This window comes from Stegostoma tigrinum, chromosome 2 (genome assembly GCF_030684315.1).
Source record: "Stegostoma tigrinum isolate sSteTig4 chromosome 2, sSteTig4.hap1, whole genome shotgun sequence".
Taxonomy (NCBI): Eukaryota; Metazoa; Chordata; class Chondrichthyes; order Orectolobiformes; family Stegostomatidae; genus Stegostoma; species Stegostoma tigrinum.
Window position 1 is genome coordinate 145,250,710 of NC_081355.1, and position 18,189 is coordinate 145,268,898.

The following is an 18,189-nucleotide window of genomic DNA, read 5'->3' on the forward strand; positions in this document are numbered from 1 at the left end:
CACTTTGGCTCATGACAACATTTCTCATGTAATGTTCTACTTGTCATCTCATTAATTATACAGCTCTTCAGCACTTGTCTCATGGAATCATGAAGCAGGAACGGTGGAAATGTTAGCCCTGCAAGGACTGTCATGTTCATACAACTAATACTATATTTAATCCCAGCTGCACATCCCTTCAGATGCTGCAAGTAAGGAACTGCACTTCACACTGTACTTCCACTCCACCATTCCCAGCTGATGGCCCAGAAAAGGTTAGCTTTTTGGTTTGCTGACGGGGGCCTGGTGGTGCTTGTGATCAGGTTGGTGGAAAGAAGGGCCATTTTTCATCCTGCTGGCCAACAAATTGAGGCCGCGCACCAGCCTGGAGTGAGACAGTGGTCCGGGGTTATTGCAATACCGCCAATGAAACTCAATATACAATAGTGCAAGGAGAATGTTAGTGTTTTGCACTCTTGCAAGGGTAGGTGCTATCTTTTTCTCACAATCAGAGGGCCAACACCAACTTTAACTCAGCTGCTGAACAGCCATCTCAAAGAGGCTCATACACTACAACTCTCATTATAGTGTCAGAGATAATGGGAACTGCAGATGCTGGAGATTCCAAGATAATAAAATGTGAGGCTGGATGAACACAGCAGGCCAAGCAGCATCTCAGGAGCACAAAAGCTGACGTTTCGGGCCTAGACCCTTCATCAGATGAAGGGTCTAGGCCCGAAACGTCAGCTTTTGTGCTCCTGAGATGCTGCTTGGCCTGCTGTGTTCATCCAGCCTCACATTTTATTATCTCATTATAGTGTGCTTTGTGTCGATTGTGTTCTCCTCCACCCCATGATCTCAACCACTAGCACTCCATGCTTCCTACGCACACATTCCTTCTTGCTTCTTCTACTACATCATCAAAAGCTGCTCTTTCATTCACTGTCATATTCAGTCACTAACTTTGTTTCATTGCAAGAAAAAGTAGCTCATCTCTGGGACTGATGTCCCTAGAGCAGCCTGAATTATGAACTGTACATACAATAACTGATTGGTCGCACCAGTCCTACAGGACTGACTGTAGCCAAGCCTCAGAACTGGAATCAGACATTCTTTTCTGACTCTGGCAGTGGCACCTGACTAACTATACTTCTTCCAGCCCCACACTTTGTTAACTATACTTGCCCCTTCACTCCACAAAAGTTTAGACCCCTTTAACTTTCACACAAGGTTGTATGGCTGAAGCATCATGCAATGTGATGGCTGGGTAAGCTGCTGGTACATGCTGTATGCGTGGCAATACTGTAACAAAGTGCCATACAGCAACAAAAACAAAGTTGCTGGAAAAGCTCAGCAGGTCCGGCAACATCTGTGGAGGTAAAAACAGAGTTAACATTTCGGGTCCGGTGACCCTTCCGCAGAGATAAAGACAGTTGGACAGACGAAGGAATTGCTAACGATCAGGCTGGGAGGGTGAATAGTCGTTAATGAGGACTATTAGTGACTAACAACAATGGGTGTATACTGGCAGGCTATGTGGTAGGGGCTGGGACATGGGAGAGTTTAGCCCCTAAAATTATTGAACTCAATATTGAGTTTGGAGGGCTGTAGGGTCCCCAAGCGGAAAATGAGGTATTGTTCCTCCAGCTTGTGTTGGGCTTCTCTGGAACACTGCAGCAAGCCAGAGACAGAGATGTTGGTCAGGGAGCAGGGTAGTGCATTAAAAGTGGCAGGATTTTTGTGAGCAGAACATAGATATTCTGCAAAGTGGTCGCCAAGTCTACAATTTGTTTCTCCAGTGTAGAGGTGGCCACATGGTGAGCAGCAAATGCAGTAGACTAGATTCTGGAAAGTGCAGGTGAAGTGTTGCTTCATCTGGAAGGTATGTTTGGGCCCTTGGATACTGGGGACGGAGGAGGTAAATGGGCAGATGTTGCACCTTTGTCGGTTACAGGGGAAGGTGCTATAGGGCTGTGGGGAGGTGTTGGGGGTGAAGGAAGCATGGGCCAGGGTGTCCCAGAGTGAATGGTCCCTGCGGAAGGCAGACAAGCCGGGAGGCGGTTGGGGGGGGCCTGGGATATGCGTCTGGTGGTGGCATCTCGCTGAAGGTGGCGGCATCTCGCTGAAGGTGGCAAGAATGGCATCTAATGATCTTCTGGATGTGGATGCTGGAGGGAAAGTGGGTGAGGATAAGGGGAACCCTATCACTGTTGTGGGAGGGAAAAGAAGGGGTGAGGGCAGAAGTGCGGGAGATGGGTCAGGCCTGGTTGAGAGCCATGTCAACAACAGAGCTGGGGAATCCTTGGTTGAGGAAGAAGTTGGAGTTGGCCTCATCTGAACATATGTAATGGAGACGAGAGAACTGACTTCCAGTTTACCAGTTCCAACCAGCTCCTTTTTACCATGGACGTGCAATTATCGGTTATAAGGGAGGTATCTGAGAGTTGGCACTCAGCCTCTGCAAGGTGGAGGCCAGTACGCTAGAGTACAACAGCGCCACCCTTATCGGCAGGCTTAATAACAAAGTCAACTCCCTGATACCTTCTCCTACCTTCCCCTGGACCATTACCCCACCATGGCACACCAGGTCACTGTATCCACTACGATTACTGATCTCATTTCTTCCAGTGATCCTCCCCCCAACTCTCCACTTCCAAACTAATTGTCCCCTAACACCACACAGCTCGTTTCTACCTCCTGCCAAAAATCGACGAGCAGGACTGTCCGGGCAGTTCCATTGTTTCAGCCTGTTTGTGCTCCACAGAACTCATCTCTTCCTACCTTGACTCAGTATCCTCCCCCCAGGCCAATCCCTACCCACATACATTCATGATTCCTCTGACGTCTTACGCTGGTTTCCAAACTTCCAGTTTACTGGTTCCAGCCACCTCCTCTTTAAGATGGACATGAAATCCCTTTACACGTCCATTCTCCACCAGGAGGGTCTTAGGACTTCTTCCTGGGCCAAAGAGCTGAACCATCCCCACCCACCACCACCCTCCTCGGGCTTGGCCGAGATTGTCCTCAACCACTTCTCTTTCAGCTCCTCTCAGTTTCTTCCAGTAAGAGGGGTTGCCATGAGTCATGACAGGCATAGATATGCCTGTCTCTTCATGGGGTACTTGGAACATTCCTCGTTCCAGTCCTCTTCCGGCACCCACCCACAACTCTTTCTCTGATACACTGATGATATCATCGGTGCTGCTTCTCTCTCTCATCTGGAAATGGAAAACTTCATCAATTTCGCCTCCAATTTCCACTCTACCCTCAGTTTCACATGGTCTATCTCTCGCTACTCCTTTCCCTTTCTCGACATTTCTGGGGATAGACTGGCCACTAATATTGACTAAAAAACCCACTGGCTCCCACAGCTGGTTTGACTATACATCCTCACACCCCACTTCCTGTAAAGACTCCATCCCATTCTCTCAGTTACTCCTTCTCCATTGCATATGTTCACATGAGGCCAACTTCAACAAGGGAGCCTCCGACATGTCCACCTTCTTCCTCAACTGAGGATTCCCCAGCTCCATTGTTGACAAGGCCCTCAACCAGGTCCGACCCATCTCCCGCACTTCCGCCCTCGCCCCTTCTCTTCCCTCCTGCAACAGTGATAGGGTTCCCCTTATCCTTACCTACCATCCCACCAGCATCCACATCCAGAAGATCATTAGATGCCATTTCCACCACCTTCAGCGAGATGCCACCACCAGACGCATATTCGCTTCCCCCACCGACTACCTTCCACAGGGACCGTAAGCCAGACACATATCCCAGGCCTCCCCCACCGCCTCCCGTTTTGTCAGTCTTCTGCAGGGACTGTTCACTCTGGGACACCCTGGCCATGCTTCCTTCACCCCCAACGCCTCCCCACAGCCCTACAGCACCTTCCCCTGTAACCGACAAAGGTGCAACATCTGCCCATTTACCTCCTCCATCCCCAGTGTCCAAGGGCCCAAACATACCTTCCAGATGAAGCAACACTTCACCTGCACTTTCCAGAATCTAGACTACTGCATTCGCTGCTCACCATGTGGTTGCCTCCACACTGGAGAAACAAATTGTAGACTTGGCGACCACTTTGCAGAATATCTATGTTCTGCTCGCCAAAATGAACTAAGGCCCGAAACGTCAGCTTTTGTGCTCCTGAGATGCTGCTTGGCCTGCTGTGTTCATCCAGCCTCACATTTTATTATCTTGGAATCTCCAGCATCTGCAGTTCCCATTATCTCTGAACTACCTGTTGCCTTTAACGCACCACCCTGCTCCCTGACCAACATCTCCGTCTCTGGCTTGCTGCAGTGTTCCCAACTAAGCCCAACGCATGCTGAAGCAACATTTTCCGCTCGGGGACCCTACAGCGCTCCGAACTCAATATTGAGTTCAATAATTTTAGGTCTTAACTTTCCCATGTCCCAGCTCCCTACCCCACGTTAGACCTTGCTATCACATAGCCTGCCAGTACACACCTGCTGTTGTTAGTCACTAATAGTCCCCATTAACGACTATTCATCCTCCCAGTCTGATCGTTAGCAATTTCTTTGTCTGCGCAACTGTCTTTCTGTCTCTTTGGGCTCTATCATATCGTTTATCCCACCCACTTCCCTATTTTCTGCATATAAACTGATGTTTTCCCAGCCACCATCAGTTCTGAGGAAGGGTCACCAGACCCAAAACGTTAGCTGCTTTTTCCTTCACAGATGCTGCCAGACCTCCTGAGTATTTCCAGCAACTTTGTTTTTGTTCCTGTTTTACAGCATCTGCAGTTCTTTGGGTTTTTACTGTACCATACAGCAACCCGTGACTGTCCACTATTCCCAACCATGAAAATATGCTGCCTCTTGCTATGCGCTAAACCCACAATGCTGTTAGGGAGGAAATTCCATGATTTTGACCCAGGGCGGAGAAGGAATGTTGATATATTTCCAAGGCACGATAGTAAAAGGCTGGCAGGATAAATTGCAGATGGTGATATTCCCTGTATTTGCCGGCCTTGTCCTTCTAGATGGAAGTGATTGTGGGTTTGGAAGGTGCTATCGAAGGATCTTTGGTGAAATTCTATGGTGCATTTTGTAGAGGGCCAGTTGCAACAGTGTGTATTGTCAGTGGAGGAGGGAGTGAATGCTTGTGGATGTTGTGCCAATCGAGCAGGCTTCTTTGTCCTGGAAGATGTCAAGCTTATTGAGCGTTGTTGGAGCTGCATTTATCCAGGCAAGTGGAGAGTATTCCATCACATTCAGCCTTATGGTGGACAGGCTTTGGGACATCAGGAGATGAGTTACTCACTGCAGTATTTCTCACCTCTGATCTACTCTTGTAGCCACTGTAATTATATGGCAAATCCAGATGAATTTTTGGTCAATGGTAACCCCCAAGCATGTTGATAACTAGGGATTCAGAGATGAGAACATCATTGAATGTCAAGGAGCAGAATGAGATAATCTCTTATTGGAGATGATCAATCCTGCCATTTGAGTGGTAGAAATTTAACTTGCCACTTTTCAGCCCTAGCTAGATATTGTCCAGGCCTTGCTCCATTTGGGCATGGAGTGCTTCAATGGTGCTGAACATTGTGCAATCATCAACAAAAATCCCTACTTCTGACCTTATGATGAAGGGAAAGTCATTGATGAAGCAGCAGAAGATTGTTGGGCCCAGGTCACTACCCTGAAGGACTCCTGCAGAGATATCCTGGAATTGAGATGACTAACTTCCAACAACCACAGCCAACTTCCTATGTGCCAGGTATGGCTCCAAAATGAGTCTTGAACACATGAAATGAGAAAAATTGGGCTAATAATTAGATGCAGATGCAGGGGAATAAAGCAGTCGCTGCTCATTAGCAAGATTCTGATCTTGCTGTTTAAACCTTAAAGGGAAATCATCAGAAGTCTTTTACACCACATCAAGATTCTAATTTTATCATTTCTGTTATATTTTCTCAACTTTCTTGCCAAGCCACTCAAGGGCATGGATCTGTCCACAATTTGCTGCATTGTCATTGGATTTTAATACCAAAGTTTAGTCCTTGAACATTTCAATTATCACTCTTTTTTTGCAAAAGTAAACCCCCCCAAAGCCTGCAACAGTAGGCTCGCCAACTTTAAGGGCATTTAAATGGTCATTGGATAAATATATGGATGATAATGGAATAGTTTAGGTTAGATGGGCTTCAGATTGTTGCACTGACCTGTGAAACCACTGAGGGCCAAAGGGCCTGTACTGTGCTGTTATGTTCTATGTTCTATAAGCAATAGCCTCATTTAGTGAATTTTAGTCCCAGAAACGACACTCCCTCAGTAACATGCAGCATTGTGCATGTCTCTCCACATGTGCAGAAAAGGGTTGTATTGAGGTACCATGGTGGAGCTTGGCTGAGAAAGATCACTCAAGCCACAGTAGTTCAATGCCTGCCACTCAACAAATGGGGTTTGCCGCATGGAACTTGTCAGTGATTTCCAGTGTTCACTACTATTTCATGGAAAGGATGTTTGCTGGTAAATCTTGCTCAGGTTGTCACTTGTATTAATTACCAGTTTCATCAACTATCACGTTCCGTTTAAATACCTAACTGAACCAAAATGTTCATTTCTCCTGCTGCAGGCACAGTAATTATTTAGATTCAAATGTTATACTCACCACTGGAATACAATGGGTTACTCCATCTCCACTGTCTATCACTATGCCTGTTAGTGTGCGTTCTCCAATCTGCCTTGATGTCCAGGAAGCAGCTAAGGCTAGCACAGCCTGAAATTTAAATTAATGTTAATAAGTAAGTTATAGTTTAGGCAATGCAATATTTTACCCATTTCTTGGAATATAAATTCATTGCCCGAAATGTGACTATACAAAAGCTGCAGTTTTGAACATTCCAGTCAAATTAGATGTTGACCAAATACCGGGCCAATTCAACATGCCACTATCTCTTAATAGTATGCCACACTAGATAGTGGCTACTATAATAATTTACAGTGGCATGCCAGGGTACTGTTTTGTTTCAAACTATCCCTAATCCTAAATACCCAGATGTCTAGGAAAATGTGAAATCCAGCACAGTCTTTGTAGCAAGAGGGCCAGGGCTTAAAAATTAACTTGAAGTAACGTAGAAAATTCTGAAAATATAGTTCATCCATATGTTATTTTAATTCTAAAACTGTGACATGAAAAAGAACGTACCTTTTACTGAATTATACAACATTGCTGGAAGAAAATCCAATGTATATCCTGCATAGAACATTGAACAACACAGCACGGTGTAAAAAACCTGCATCACACATCTCCTTTCAACTTTCTCCTTCTCACCTATGCCTCTGAGTATTTGAAATTTCCATCCTGGGAAAAAAGACTCCATCTATCCATCCTATCCATGCCTCATAATTTGATATACTTCGATCAGGTCATTCCTCAGCTTCTTGCTCTCTAAAGAAAACAACTGAAGTTTATCCAAGATAACACAGCAGGTCAAGCGGCATCAGAGGAGCAGGAAGGCTGACGTTTCAGTCCTAGATCCTTCTACAGGAATGGGGGAGGGAAAGGGCGTTCTCAAATAAATAGGGAGGGAGGGGAAGGCTAATAGAAGATGGATATAGGAGAAGATCGGTGGAGAGGAAAGAGACAGGTCAAAGAGGCGGGGATGAAGCCTGTAAAGGTGAGTGAAGGTGGGGAGTTAGGGAGGAGAAAGGTCAGTCCAGGGAAGACGGACAGGTCAAGGGGGCAGGATGATGTTTGTAGGTAGGAGATGGGGGTGGGGCTTGAGGGAGGAAGAGGGAACAGGTGGGAGGACGGACAGGTTAGGGAGGTGGGAACGAGCTGGGCTGGTTTTGGGATGTGGTGGGGGGGAGGGGAGATTTTGAAGCTTGCGAAGTCCACATTGATACCATTGGGCTGCAGGGTTCCCAAGCAGAATATGATCTGCCGATCCTGCAAACTTCAGGTGGCATCACTGTGGCACTGCAGGAGGCCCAGGATGGGCACATCGTCTGAGGAGTGGGAGGGGGAGTTGAAATGGTTCGCGATCAAGAGGTGCAGTTGTTTAGTGCGAATTGAGCATAGGTGTTCTGCAAAGTGGTTCCCAAGCCTCCGCTTGGTTTCCCCAATGTAGAGGGGGCCACAACGGCAACAGCGGATGCAGTAAACCACATCAGCAGATGTGCAGGTGAACATCTGCTTGATGTGAAAAGTCTTCTTGGGGCCTGGGATAGGGGTGAGGAGTCGGTGTAGGGGCAGGTGTGCACCATACTACAACTTCCCTTCCCTAGTCCGCGAGTTTTATGGTGAAGTTGGGATAGGAGCGGAGGGAGCGGATGGAGTATCCCCAACTGCTGTCGAATTATCAGTCGCCTCAACTTCTCCACCCCCTCACCCACTCCAACCTCTCCCCCACAGTTGTAGTATGGCACACTCACCTCTACATCGCCGAGGCCAGGCACCAACTCTCCGACACCTCCTCCTACCGCCCCCTTGATCATGACGCCACGCCCGACCACCAAACCATCACCTCCCAAATCATCCAGAACCTCATCACCTCAGGTGAACTCCCACCCACAACTTCCAACCTCATGATTCCCCAACCTCACATCGCCTGCTTCTATCTCCTTCCCAAAATCCACAAACCTGCCTGCCCTGGTCGACCCATTGTCTCTGCCTGCTTTTACCCACCGAACTCATCTCCACCTATCTCAACTCCATTTTCTCCCCCTTGGTCCAGGGACTCCCTACCTACGTCCGTGATATCACCCACGCCCTACACCTCCTCCAAAACCTCCAATTCCCCGGTCCCCAACGACTCAGCCCAGTCCCTATACACCTGCATTCCCCATACAGATGTCCTAAAGGCCCTCCACTTCTTCCTGTCTCGCAGGCCCGATCCTATTCCAGTCAGCCTCCACTGACACCCTCATCCGCTTAGTCGAGCTCATCCTCACCCTCAACAACTTCTCTTTCAATTCCTCCCACTTCCTACAGACAAAGGGAGTGGCCATGGGTATCTGCATGGGTTCAAACTATGCCTGCCTCTTCGTAGGTTACGTGGAATAATCCCTCTTCCATAGCCACACTGGCCCAAAACCCCACCTCTTCCTCGGTTACGTTGATGACTGTATCGGCGCTGCCTCGTGTTCCCACGAGGAGCTCAAACAGTTCATCCACCTCACCAAAACCTCCCACCTCAACCTTAAGTTCACCTGGACCTTTCTAATATCTCTCTTTCCTTCCTGAACCTCTCTGTTTCCATCTAGAAACCGATATCCATTTAAAGCTCACCAACTCCCACAGCTACCTAGAATATACCTCCTCCCATCCACCTTCCTACAAAAAATGTCATCCCCTATTCCCAATTCCTTCGTGTCTGCCACATCTACTCCCAGAGGCATTCCACTCCTGTACATCTCAGATGTTCTCATTTTTCAAGGACTGCAACTTGCCCCCGCTCAGTGGTCAAGAACGCCCTCAACCGTGAATCCCGCATTTCCAGTAACTCATCCCTCATACCCCCTCCCCACATTAACAACCAAAACAGAATCCCCCTCATCCTCATGTACCACCACACCAACCTCTGGATCCAATGCTTCATCCTCCAATACTTCCACCATCTGCAATCTGACCCCAAAGACATTTTTTCCACCCCGCCCTTACTTGCTTTCCGGAGGGACCACTCAGTGACTCCTTTGTCCGCTCCACACTCCCCTCCAGTCCCACCACACCCGGCACTTTTCCCTGCAACTGCAGGAAGGGCTACACTTGCCCCTACAACTCCCCCCTCACCCCATCCCAGGCCCCACGAAGACTTTCCACATCAAGCAGATGTTCACCTGCACATCTGCTGATGTTGTATACTGCATCCGCTGTACCCGTTGTGGCCTCCGCTACATCGGGGAAACCAGGCGGAGGCTTGGGAACCACTTTGCAGAACACCTATGCTCAGTTCGCACTAAACAACGGCACCTCCCAGTCATGAACCATTTCAACTCCCCCTCCCATTCCTCAGGCAACATGTCCATCCTGGGCTACCTGCAGTGCCAAAACGATGCCACCCGAAGGTTGTAGGATCAGCAACTCATATCCTGCTTGGGAACCCTGCAGCCCAATGGTATCAATGTCGACTTTACAAGTTTCAAAATTTCCCCACCCTCCACCACATCCCTAAACCAGACAAGCTCATCCCCGTCTCCTTAACCTGTCCTTCCTCCCACCTATCCCCTCCTTCCACCTCAAGCCCCACACCGATTTCCTACTTACTAACCTCATCCCACCCCCTTGGCCTGTCCGTCCTCCCTGGGCTGACCTATCTTCTCCCCAACTCCCCACCTACATTCTTCCCCAACTCTTTGGCCTGTCTGTCTCCTCTCCACCTATCTTCTCCTCTATCAATATTATATTTGCCTCCCCCTCTCTGCCTATTTATTTCAGAACCCCATTCCCCTACCCCATTTCTGAAGAAGGGTCTCGGCCCGTAACGTCAGCTTTCCTGCTCCTTTGATGCTGTTCGGCCAGCTGTGTTCATCCAGCTCTACACTTTGTTATCTCAGATTCTCCAGCATCTGCAATTCCTACTATCTCTGAAAGAAATTTATCCAATCACTCCTTACAGCTAATCCACTCTAATCCAGACAACATCCTGTTAAAGAGATAATGGGAACGGCAGATGCTGGAGAATCCAAGATAATAAAATGTGAGGCTGGATGAACACAGCAGGCCAAGCAGCATCTCAGGAGCACAAAAGCTGACGTTTCGGGCCTAGATCCTTCATCAGAGAGCGGGATGGGGTGAGGGTTCTGGAATAAATAGGGAGAGAGGGGGAGGTGGACCGAAGATGGAGAGAAAAGAAGATAGGTGGAGAGAGTATAGGTGGGGAGGGAGGGAGGGGATAGGTCAGTCCAGGGAAGACGGGCAGGTCAAGGAGGTGGGATGAGGTTAGTAGGTAGGAGATGGGGGTGCGGCTTGGGGTGGGAGGAAGGGATGGGTGAGAGGAAGAACAGGTTAGGGAGGCAGAGACAGGTTGGACTGGTTTTGGGATGCAGTGGGTGGGGGGGAAGAGCTGGGCTGGTTGTGTGGTGCAGTGGGGGGAGGGGACGAACTGGGCTGGTTTAGGGATGCGGTGGGGGAAGGGGAGATTTTGAAGCTGGTGAAGTCCACATTGATGCCATTAGGCTGCAGGGTTCCCAAGCGGAATATGAGTTGCTGTTCCTGCAACCTTCGGGTGGCATCATTGTGGCACTGCAGGAGGCCCATGATGGACATGTCATCTAAAGAATGGGAGGGGGAGTGGAAATGGTTTGCGACTGGGAGGTGTAGTTGTTTGTTGCGAACCGAGCGGAGGTGTTCTGCAAAGCGGTCCCCAAGCCTCCGCTTGGTTTCCCCAATGTAGAGGAAGCCACACCGGGTACAGTGAATGCAGTATACCACATTGGCAGATGTGCAGGTGAACCCCACACCCGAGACCGCCCCCTCGATCATGACCCCACACCCGAGCACCAAACCATCATCTCCAACACCATTCATGACCTCATCACCTCAGGGGACCTCCCACCCACAGCCTCCAACCTCATTGTTCCCCAACCTCGCACGGCCCGTTTCTATCTCCTTCCCAAAATCCACAAACCTGCCTGCCCTGGTCGACTCATCGTCTCAGCCTGCTCCTGCCCCACCGAACTCATCTCCACCTATCTGGACTCCATTTTCTCCCCTTTGGTCCAGAAACTCCCTACCTACGTCCGTGACACCACCCACACCCTCCACCTCCTCCAGGACTTCCAATTCCCTGGCCCCCAACACCTCATTTTCACCATGGACATCCAGTCCCTATACACCTGCATTCCGCATGCAGATGGCCTCAAGGCCCTCCGCTTCTTCCTGTCCCGCAGTTCCGACCAGTCCCCCTCCAGCGACACCCTCATCCACCTAGCCGAACTCGTCCTCACCCTCAACAACTTCTCTTTCGACTCCTCCCACTTCCTACAGACTAAGGGGGTGGCCATGGGCACCCGCATGGGCCCCAGCTATGTCTGCCTCTTTGTAGGTTACGTGGAACAGTTCCTCTTCCGCACCTACGCAGGCCCCAAACCCCACCTCTTCCTCCGGTACATTGATGACTGTATCGGCGCCGCCTCTTGCTCCCCATAGGAGCTCGAACAGTTCATCCACTTCACCAACACCTTCCACCCCAACCTTCAGTTCACCTGGGCAATCTCCAGCACATCCCTCACCTTCCTGGATCTCTCAGTCTCCATCTCAGGCAACCAGCTTGTAACTGATGTCCATTTCAAGCCCACCGACTCCCACAGCTACCTAGAATACACCTCCTCCCACCCACCCTCCTGCAAAAATTCCATCCCCTATTCCCAATTCCTCCGCCTCCGCCGCATCTGCTCCCACGACAAGACATTCCACTCCCGCACATCCCAGATGTCCAAGTTCTTCAAGGACCGCAACTTTCCCCCCACAGTGATCGAGAACGCCCTTGACCGTGTCTCCCGCATTTCCCGCAACACATCCCTCACACCCCGCCCCCGCCACAACCGCCCAAAGAGGATCCCCCTCACTCTCACACACTACCCTACCAACCTCCGGATACAATGCATCATCCTCCGACACTTCCGCCATCTACAATCCGACCCCACCACCCAAGACATTTTTCCATCCCCACCCCTGTCTGCTTTCCGGAGAGAACACTCTCTCCGTGACTACCTTCTTCGCTCCACACTGCCCTCCAACCCCACCACACCCGGCACCTTCCCCTGCAACCGCAGGAAATGCTACACTTGCCCCCACACCTCCTCCCTCACCCCTCTCCCAGGCCCCAAGATGACTTTCCACATTAAGCAGAGGTTCACCTGCACATCTGCCAATGTGGTATACTGCATCCACTGTACCCGGTGTGGCTTCCTCTACATTAGGGAAACCAAGCGGAGGCTTGGGGTCCACTTTGCAGAACACCTCCGCTCAGTTCGCAATAAACAACTCCACCTCCCAGTCGCAAACCATTTCAACTCCCCCTCCCATTCTTTAGATGACATGTCCATCATGGGCCTCCTGCAGTGCCACAATGATGCCACCCGAAGGTTGCAGGAACAGCAACTCATATTCCGCTTGGGAACCCTGCAGCCTAATGGCATCAATGTGGGCTTCACCAGCTTCAAAATCTCCCCTTCCCCCACCGCATCCCTAACCAGCCCAGTTCATCCCCTCCCCCCACTGCACCACACAACCAGCCCAGCTCTTCCCCTCCACGCACTGCATCCCAAAACCAGTCCAACCTGTCTCTGCCTCCCTAACCTGTTCTTCCTCCCACCCATCCCTTCCTCCCACCCCAAGCCGCACCCCCATCTCCTACCTACTAACCTCATCCCACCTCCTTGACCTGTCCGTCTTCCCTGGACTAACCTATCCCCTCCCTACCTCCCCACCTACACCCTCTCCACCTATCTTCTTTTCTCTCCATCTTCGGTCCGCCTCCCCCTCTCTCCCTATTTATTCCAGTTCCCTCTCCCCATCCCCCTCTCTGATGAAGGGTCTAGACCCGAAACGTCAGCTTTTGTGCTCCTGAGATGCTGCTTGGCCTGCTGTGTTCATCCAGCCTCACATTTTATTATCTAACATCCTGTTAAAATTCTTTTGCACCCTCTCTCAAGCATCCTCATTCTTCCTGAAGTTTCATACTGCTGCAACATAACTGCCAACTTTATTTCTCAATGCCCTTGCCAATGAAGGCAGAGGCGTACAACTTCTTTACAATCTTATCCACATGTTTCCACTTTCAGGGAGCTATAGACTTCACCCCTAGATCTTTCTATACACAATACTTCTCAGGGACCTGCCATTTACATATACATTCCTCTTGCAGTTGACCTCCAAAATGCATCACACACATTTGTCCATCCAGCATTTCTCCAATCAACTTTTCAACTGACCTATATCTTGATGAATCCTTTAACAGCCTTCCACACTGTCCACTTTTCCACTAATTACCATGTCATCTGCAAACTCACTAATCAAACCACCTAATTTTCATCCAAATTATTTACATATATTACAAACAACAGAGGTCCTAGCACTAATACTTGTGGAGTAAATCTGTTTTGTTTTTCCAAATGCAAGTAAACCTTGTCCCTAAGAATCTTCTTCAGTAATTTCCCAATCACTGATTGTTAGGTTTGCTGGCCTATAATTTCCTGAATTATCCTGTTGCCCTTCTTAAACAAAAGAATAATATTAGTTATTCCCCAGTCTTCTGGGACCTCGCCTGTGGCGGAAGAGGAAACCAAGATGTCCACCAAGGCCCAGGTAGTCTCCTCCCTTGCCTCCTTCAGGATCCTTGGATAGATCATATCAAACCCGAGGAATTAACTACCTTAATGTTTTATAAGACACCAAACAACTCTTTTTTTAAACTCAGGTTGCCCTAGAATATAAAACTGCCCCTCTCTAATCTTACCAGCATCCACATTCTTCTCCTTGGTGAATATCTATGAAAAGTACTCATTAAGGATCTCAGCCACTTCCTCTGGCTTCACGCATAAATTCCTTGATAACAAAGTGTGGAGCTGGATGAACACAGCTGGCCAAGCACCATTGAACACAGCAGGCCAAGCAGACGGATTTACCCTTTCCCTTGTCATCCTCCTGCTTCTAACATACATATCAAATGCCTTGGGATTCTACTTAATCGTACTAGTTTCGGATACTTCATGGCCTCATTTACCCCTCCTAATTCTTTGTTAAAGTTCTTTCTTGTTTTCCTTATATTCCTCAAGGGCCTTGTCTGATTTCAGTTTCCCAAACCTTACATGTGCTTCCTTTTTCGTTCAAACTAATCTTTTCGTCATCTTAGAAGACTCTTCAAAGGAAGCTAAATGAGTAGAACGCAAAAATCAAAAACGAGAAATCACAATGCAATAGGCCCTTAAGAGTCCGAGAGAGATAGAAGAATAGAAGTGTAGACAAATTTCTGAGCAGTTTAAAACTATTAAGATATAGAAATAGGGGATTTCTAATTCCCCAAATTAACTGGAGGTTGAAGGGGAAGCAGTCGTAGAGTTAATTTTAAATAATGAATCTGGGGAAGTTTTTGAACTAATACTGGGGAGGCACTTTGCAGACAATGATCATAATGCTAATAGGTTCAAAATTGTTACAGAAAAGGACAAGATTTGGCCTGAAATCAGAGGTCAAAACTGGCCTTCCCCTGTTTACTGTATGATTTGGCCAAAGTGTACTGGAAGAAGATAGTTTTCGGTAAGTCTGTGTCCAAGCAATAGATGCACTCAGGAAGGGAATAGCAAGAGAACAGGGCCATCATATTCCAACAAGGATAGTGGGTGAGAGCAACAAATCCTGGATGTCAAGCGATGTACAGTTATTGGATGAAGAGAAAAAAGGAGGCTTCATGCCAATACAGATGTCTCAAAATAGCAGGAGCCCTAGAAAGAGTACGGAATGAGCAAGGGATAACTTAAAAAGAAAATCAGAAGTGCAAAAAGGGGTCAAGAAAGAATAATGGTAGGTAAAATAAAGGAAACCCTAAGTTACTCTTCAAGTACCTGAAGACTAAAAGGGTAACTATGAAAGGTCCACAAATAATTATTGTTTGTGGAGTCTGAAAATGTAGACAGGATTTGAAATGATACTTTGCATAGGTGTTCACCACAGACGACAATGCGAGTATCGAAATCAGGGAGAAAAACTGTAATATACTGAAAGAAATCAGCATAGACAGAGTTGAGGCTCTATGCGTATGGCAGGCTTAAGAGCAGATAAGTATCGAGGGCCAGATGAATGGTATACCAGAGAGTTGAATGAAACAAAGGAGGAAATAGCCAGAGGGTGCTGGCTGAGATAGACAGATTTATAATCAGTACAGAAATCAAGAATTATGGGGAAAGGGAGGTAGGTAGATTTGAGGATAATCATAACAACCATGATTTCACTGAATGGCGGAGCAAACCTGAAGGGCCGAATAGCCCAATTCTGCTTCAATCGCCTATTATCTTGACCATCATGACATCCAGAATGTTTCTGAAGCCATCAGAGTAATTTTTGGACCAATATCTTAAAAAGACTGTTGCTAAGAAACCTGAGAGCAAAGCAGAGAGTTTGGCAAGCAGGGGCTCTGTTGAAGTGAGGAAGATGTCAGCTTCTTTTTGATTTTCTACCCTTCTCATCCTACAGGAATTGGTTTGTGTTCTACTACAGGAAAAAGAGATAACCCTTCTGCTAGTATCTACTGAGTGCTTAAGATCAGTTTGATTCAGAAATTTTAAATGCTACACAAATCTGTGATCTATATAACAAAGTAAATTGAAAACAACGTAAGTAAGTGAATAATATAATTGTGCAATTCATTTAAACTCATTAAGGATGGCAGAACAAAGTTGCAACATGTGAGAACTCCTGAATACCACTGTGATCTAGGGCAAAGACTAATGCAATAAGTGTTTTAAATTCAAGCAGCTTTGGCTCAGAGTTTGAACAGGAGGTTGAACTAAGGACGCTACAATGCATTGGGGAAGGGAACGTTACCTGGATTCTTTGTATGAAAAGGCAGTCACACCACTTACGATAGGATCTTCTAATTTGGCTAGTAGTCAGGGACAGGGGGGTGTCACATTGAATGAGTCAGGTTAGGCGTCCCAGAGGACAGCAGTGCAGGAAGGGTCGAGGCCCGAAACATCAGCTTTTATGCTCCTAAGATTCTGCTTGGTCTGCTGTGTTCATCCAGCTCCACACTTCGTTATCTCTGAAATTGTCTAATAAGTTTACTCAGCTTGTAGGTTTCCTCAGCTTTGGATGAGAGTTGCAGCTGCAGGGTGGAAGGTAAACTGAACAAGGCACCGTGGTGCTGTGGTATAGGAAGCCATTTAACTAACGAGAGTAACAAGAATGTCATGGTAGTAGGTGATAGTAGAGTGAGGAGGACTGACATTGTTCTCTGGAGCAAAGAGCAAGAGTCCAGTTAGATGTGTTGCTTGCCCAATGGCAGGGTGTGAAACATGCAAGAAGGAGAATCCAGTAACAATGATCTATGTAGTCATCAATGACATAGGCAGAAACAGGAAAAATGAGGATATGCCTAGAAAGTATGAGGAGCTAGCATTAAATTGAAAAGCAGAAACACAAAAGATTATAATCTCAGGGATATTATTTGAGTAATGTATGAATTTGTTTAGAATACATTACATTAAAGAGATGAACACGGAGATGTGATGGCCTAGTGTTATTACCATTAGACTATTAATACAGACACCCAGTTAATGTTTTGGGGATCCAGGTTCAAATGCCACAATGACAGATGGTGGAATTTGAATTCAATAAACATCCGGGATGAAGAGTCTAATGATGACCACAAAACTGTTGCCAATTTCCAGAAAAAACCCATCTGGTTCACTAATGTACTTTAAATCTAAATCACTAATTTTGCCATGTGGTGTGGCCTACATGTGACTCCAGATCCACAAAAAATGTGGCTGACTCTCAACTGCCCACAGGGAATTAGGGATGGGCAATAAATAGTGGTCTGACCACTAATGTCCATATCCTCTGAATAATTTTTTTTAAAAAGTGCTTTAAAGACTGAAAAAGTAGGATGTGTTGGCCTACACCTGAACTGTGTGGGGGCCAGAGTTCTTGTAAACTACATGAACACAGTGAAGTGGAAAAGTCTTCAAACTAAATAATGGAGCAAAAGATCAAAAATAGAAAAATATGGCATATCAAAGAGTAGAGAGAACCTGAAAAATGAAAACAATATATGCATATCACATTCATAAAAAGTAAATAAACTAATCATACCACACAAAGTGCATCAGATTGCAGAACAGAGTGCAGAATAGTGTTACAGCCACAGAGAAGGTATAGATTGAGGAAGCGAGATCAACATTAACATTTCAGAGGTCTGTTCAAAAGTCTGATAACAGCAGGGAAGAAGCTGTTCTTGAATCTGTTCATACGTGTATTCAAACTTTTGTATCTTCTGCCTGATTAAAGAGGTTGGAAAAGAGTATAACTAGGATGGAAGAGGTCGTTGATTATGTTGATTGCTCTCCTGAGGCAGCAGGAAGTATAGATGGAGTCAATGGATGGGAGGCTGGTTTGCGTAATGGTCTGGACTACGCTCACTATTATCAGTTGCTTCTTGTGGTCTTGGGAAGGGCACATGCTATACCGTGCTGTGATGCATCCAGACAGAGATGATGGGAATTGCAGATGCTGGCGAAT

At 47.3% G+C, this 18,189-nt stretch overlaps 1 protein-coding gene across 2 annotated transcripts in view; it reads right to left on the minus strand.

Moving 5' to 3' along the window:
* LOC125460628 (actin-related protein 3B-like) overlaps positions 1 to 18,189 on the minus strand; it is a 139,450-nt gene that overhangs the window by 58,626 nt on the left and 62,635 nt on the right. For both annotated transcript variants that reach the window (XM_048548279.1, XM_059642133.1), the window contains exon 6: positions 6,619 to 6,726. In XM_048548279.1, coding sequence (XP_048404236.1) covers positions 6,619 to 6,726 — 108 coding nt within the window. The remainder of the gene's footprint in view (positions 1 to 6,618; positions 6,727 to 18,189) is intronic.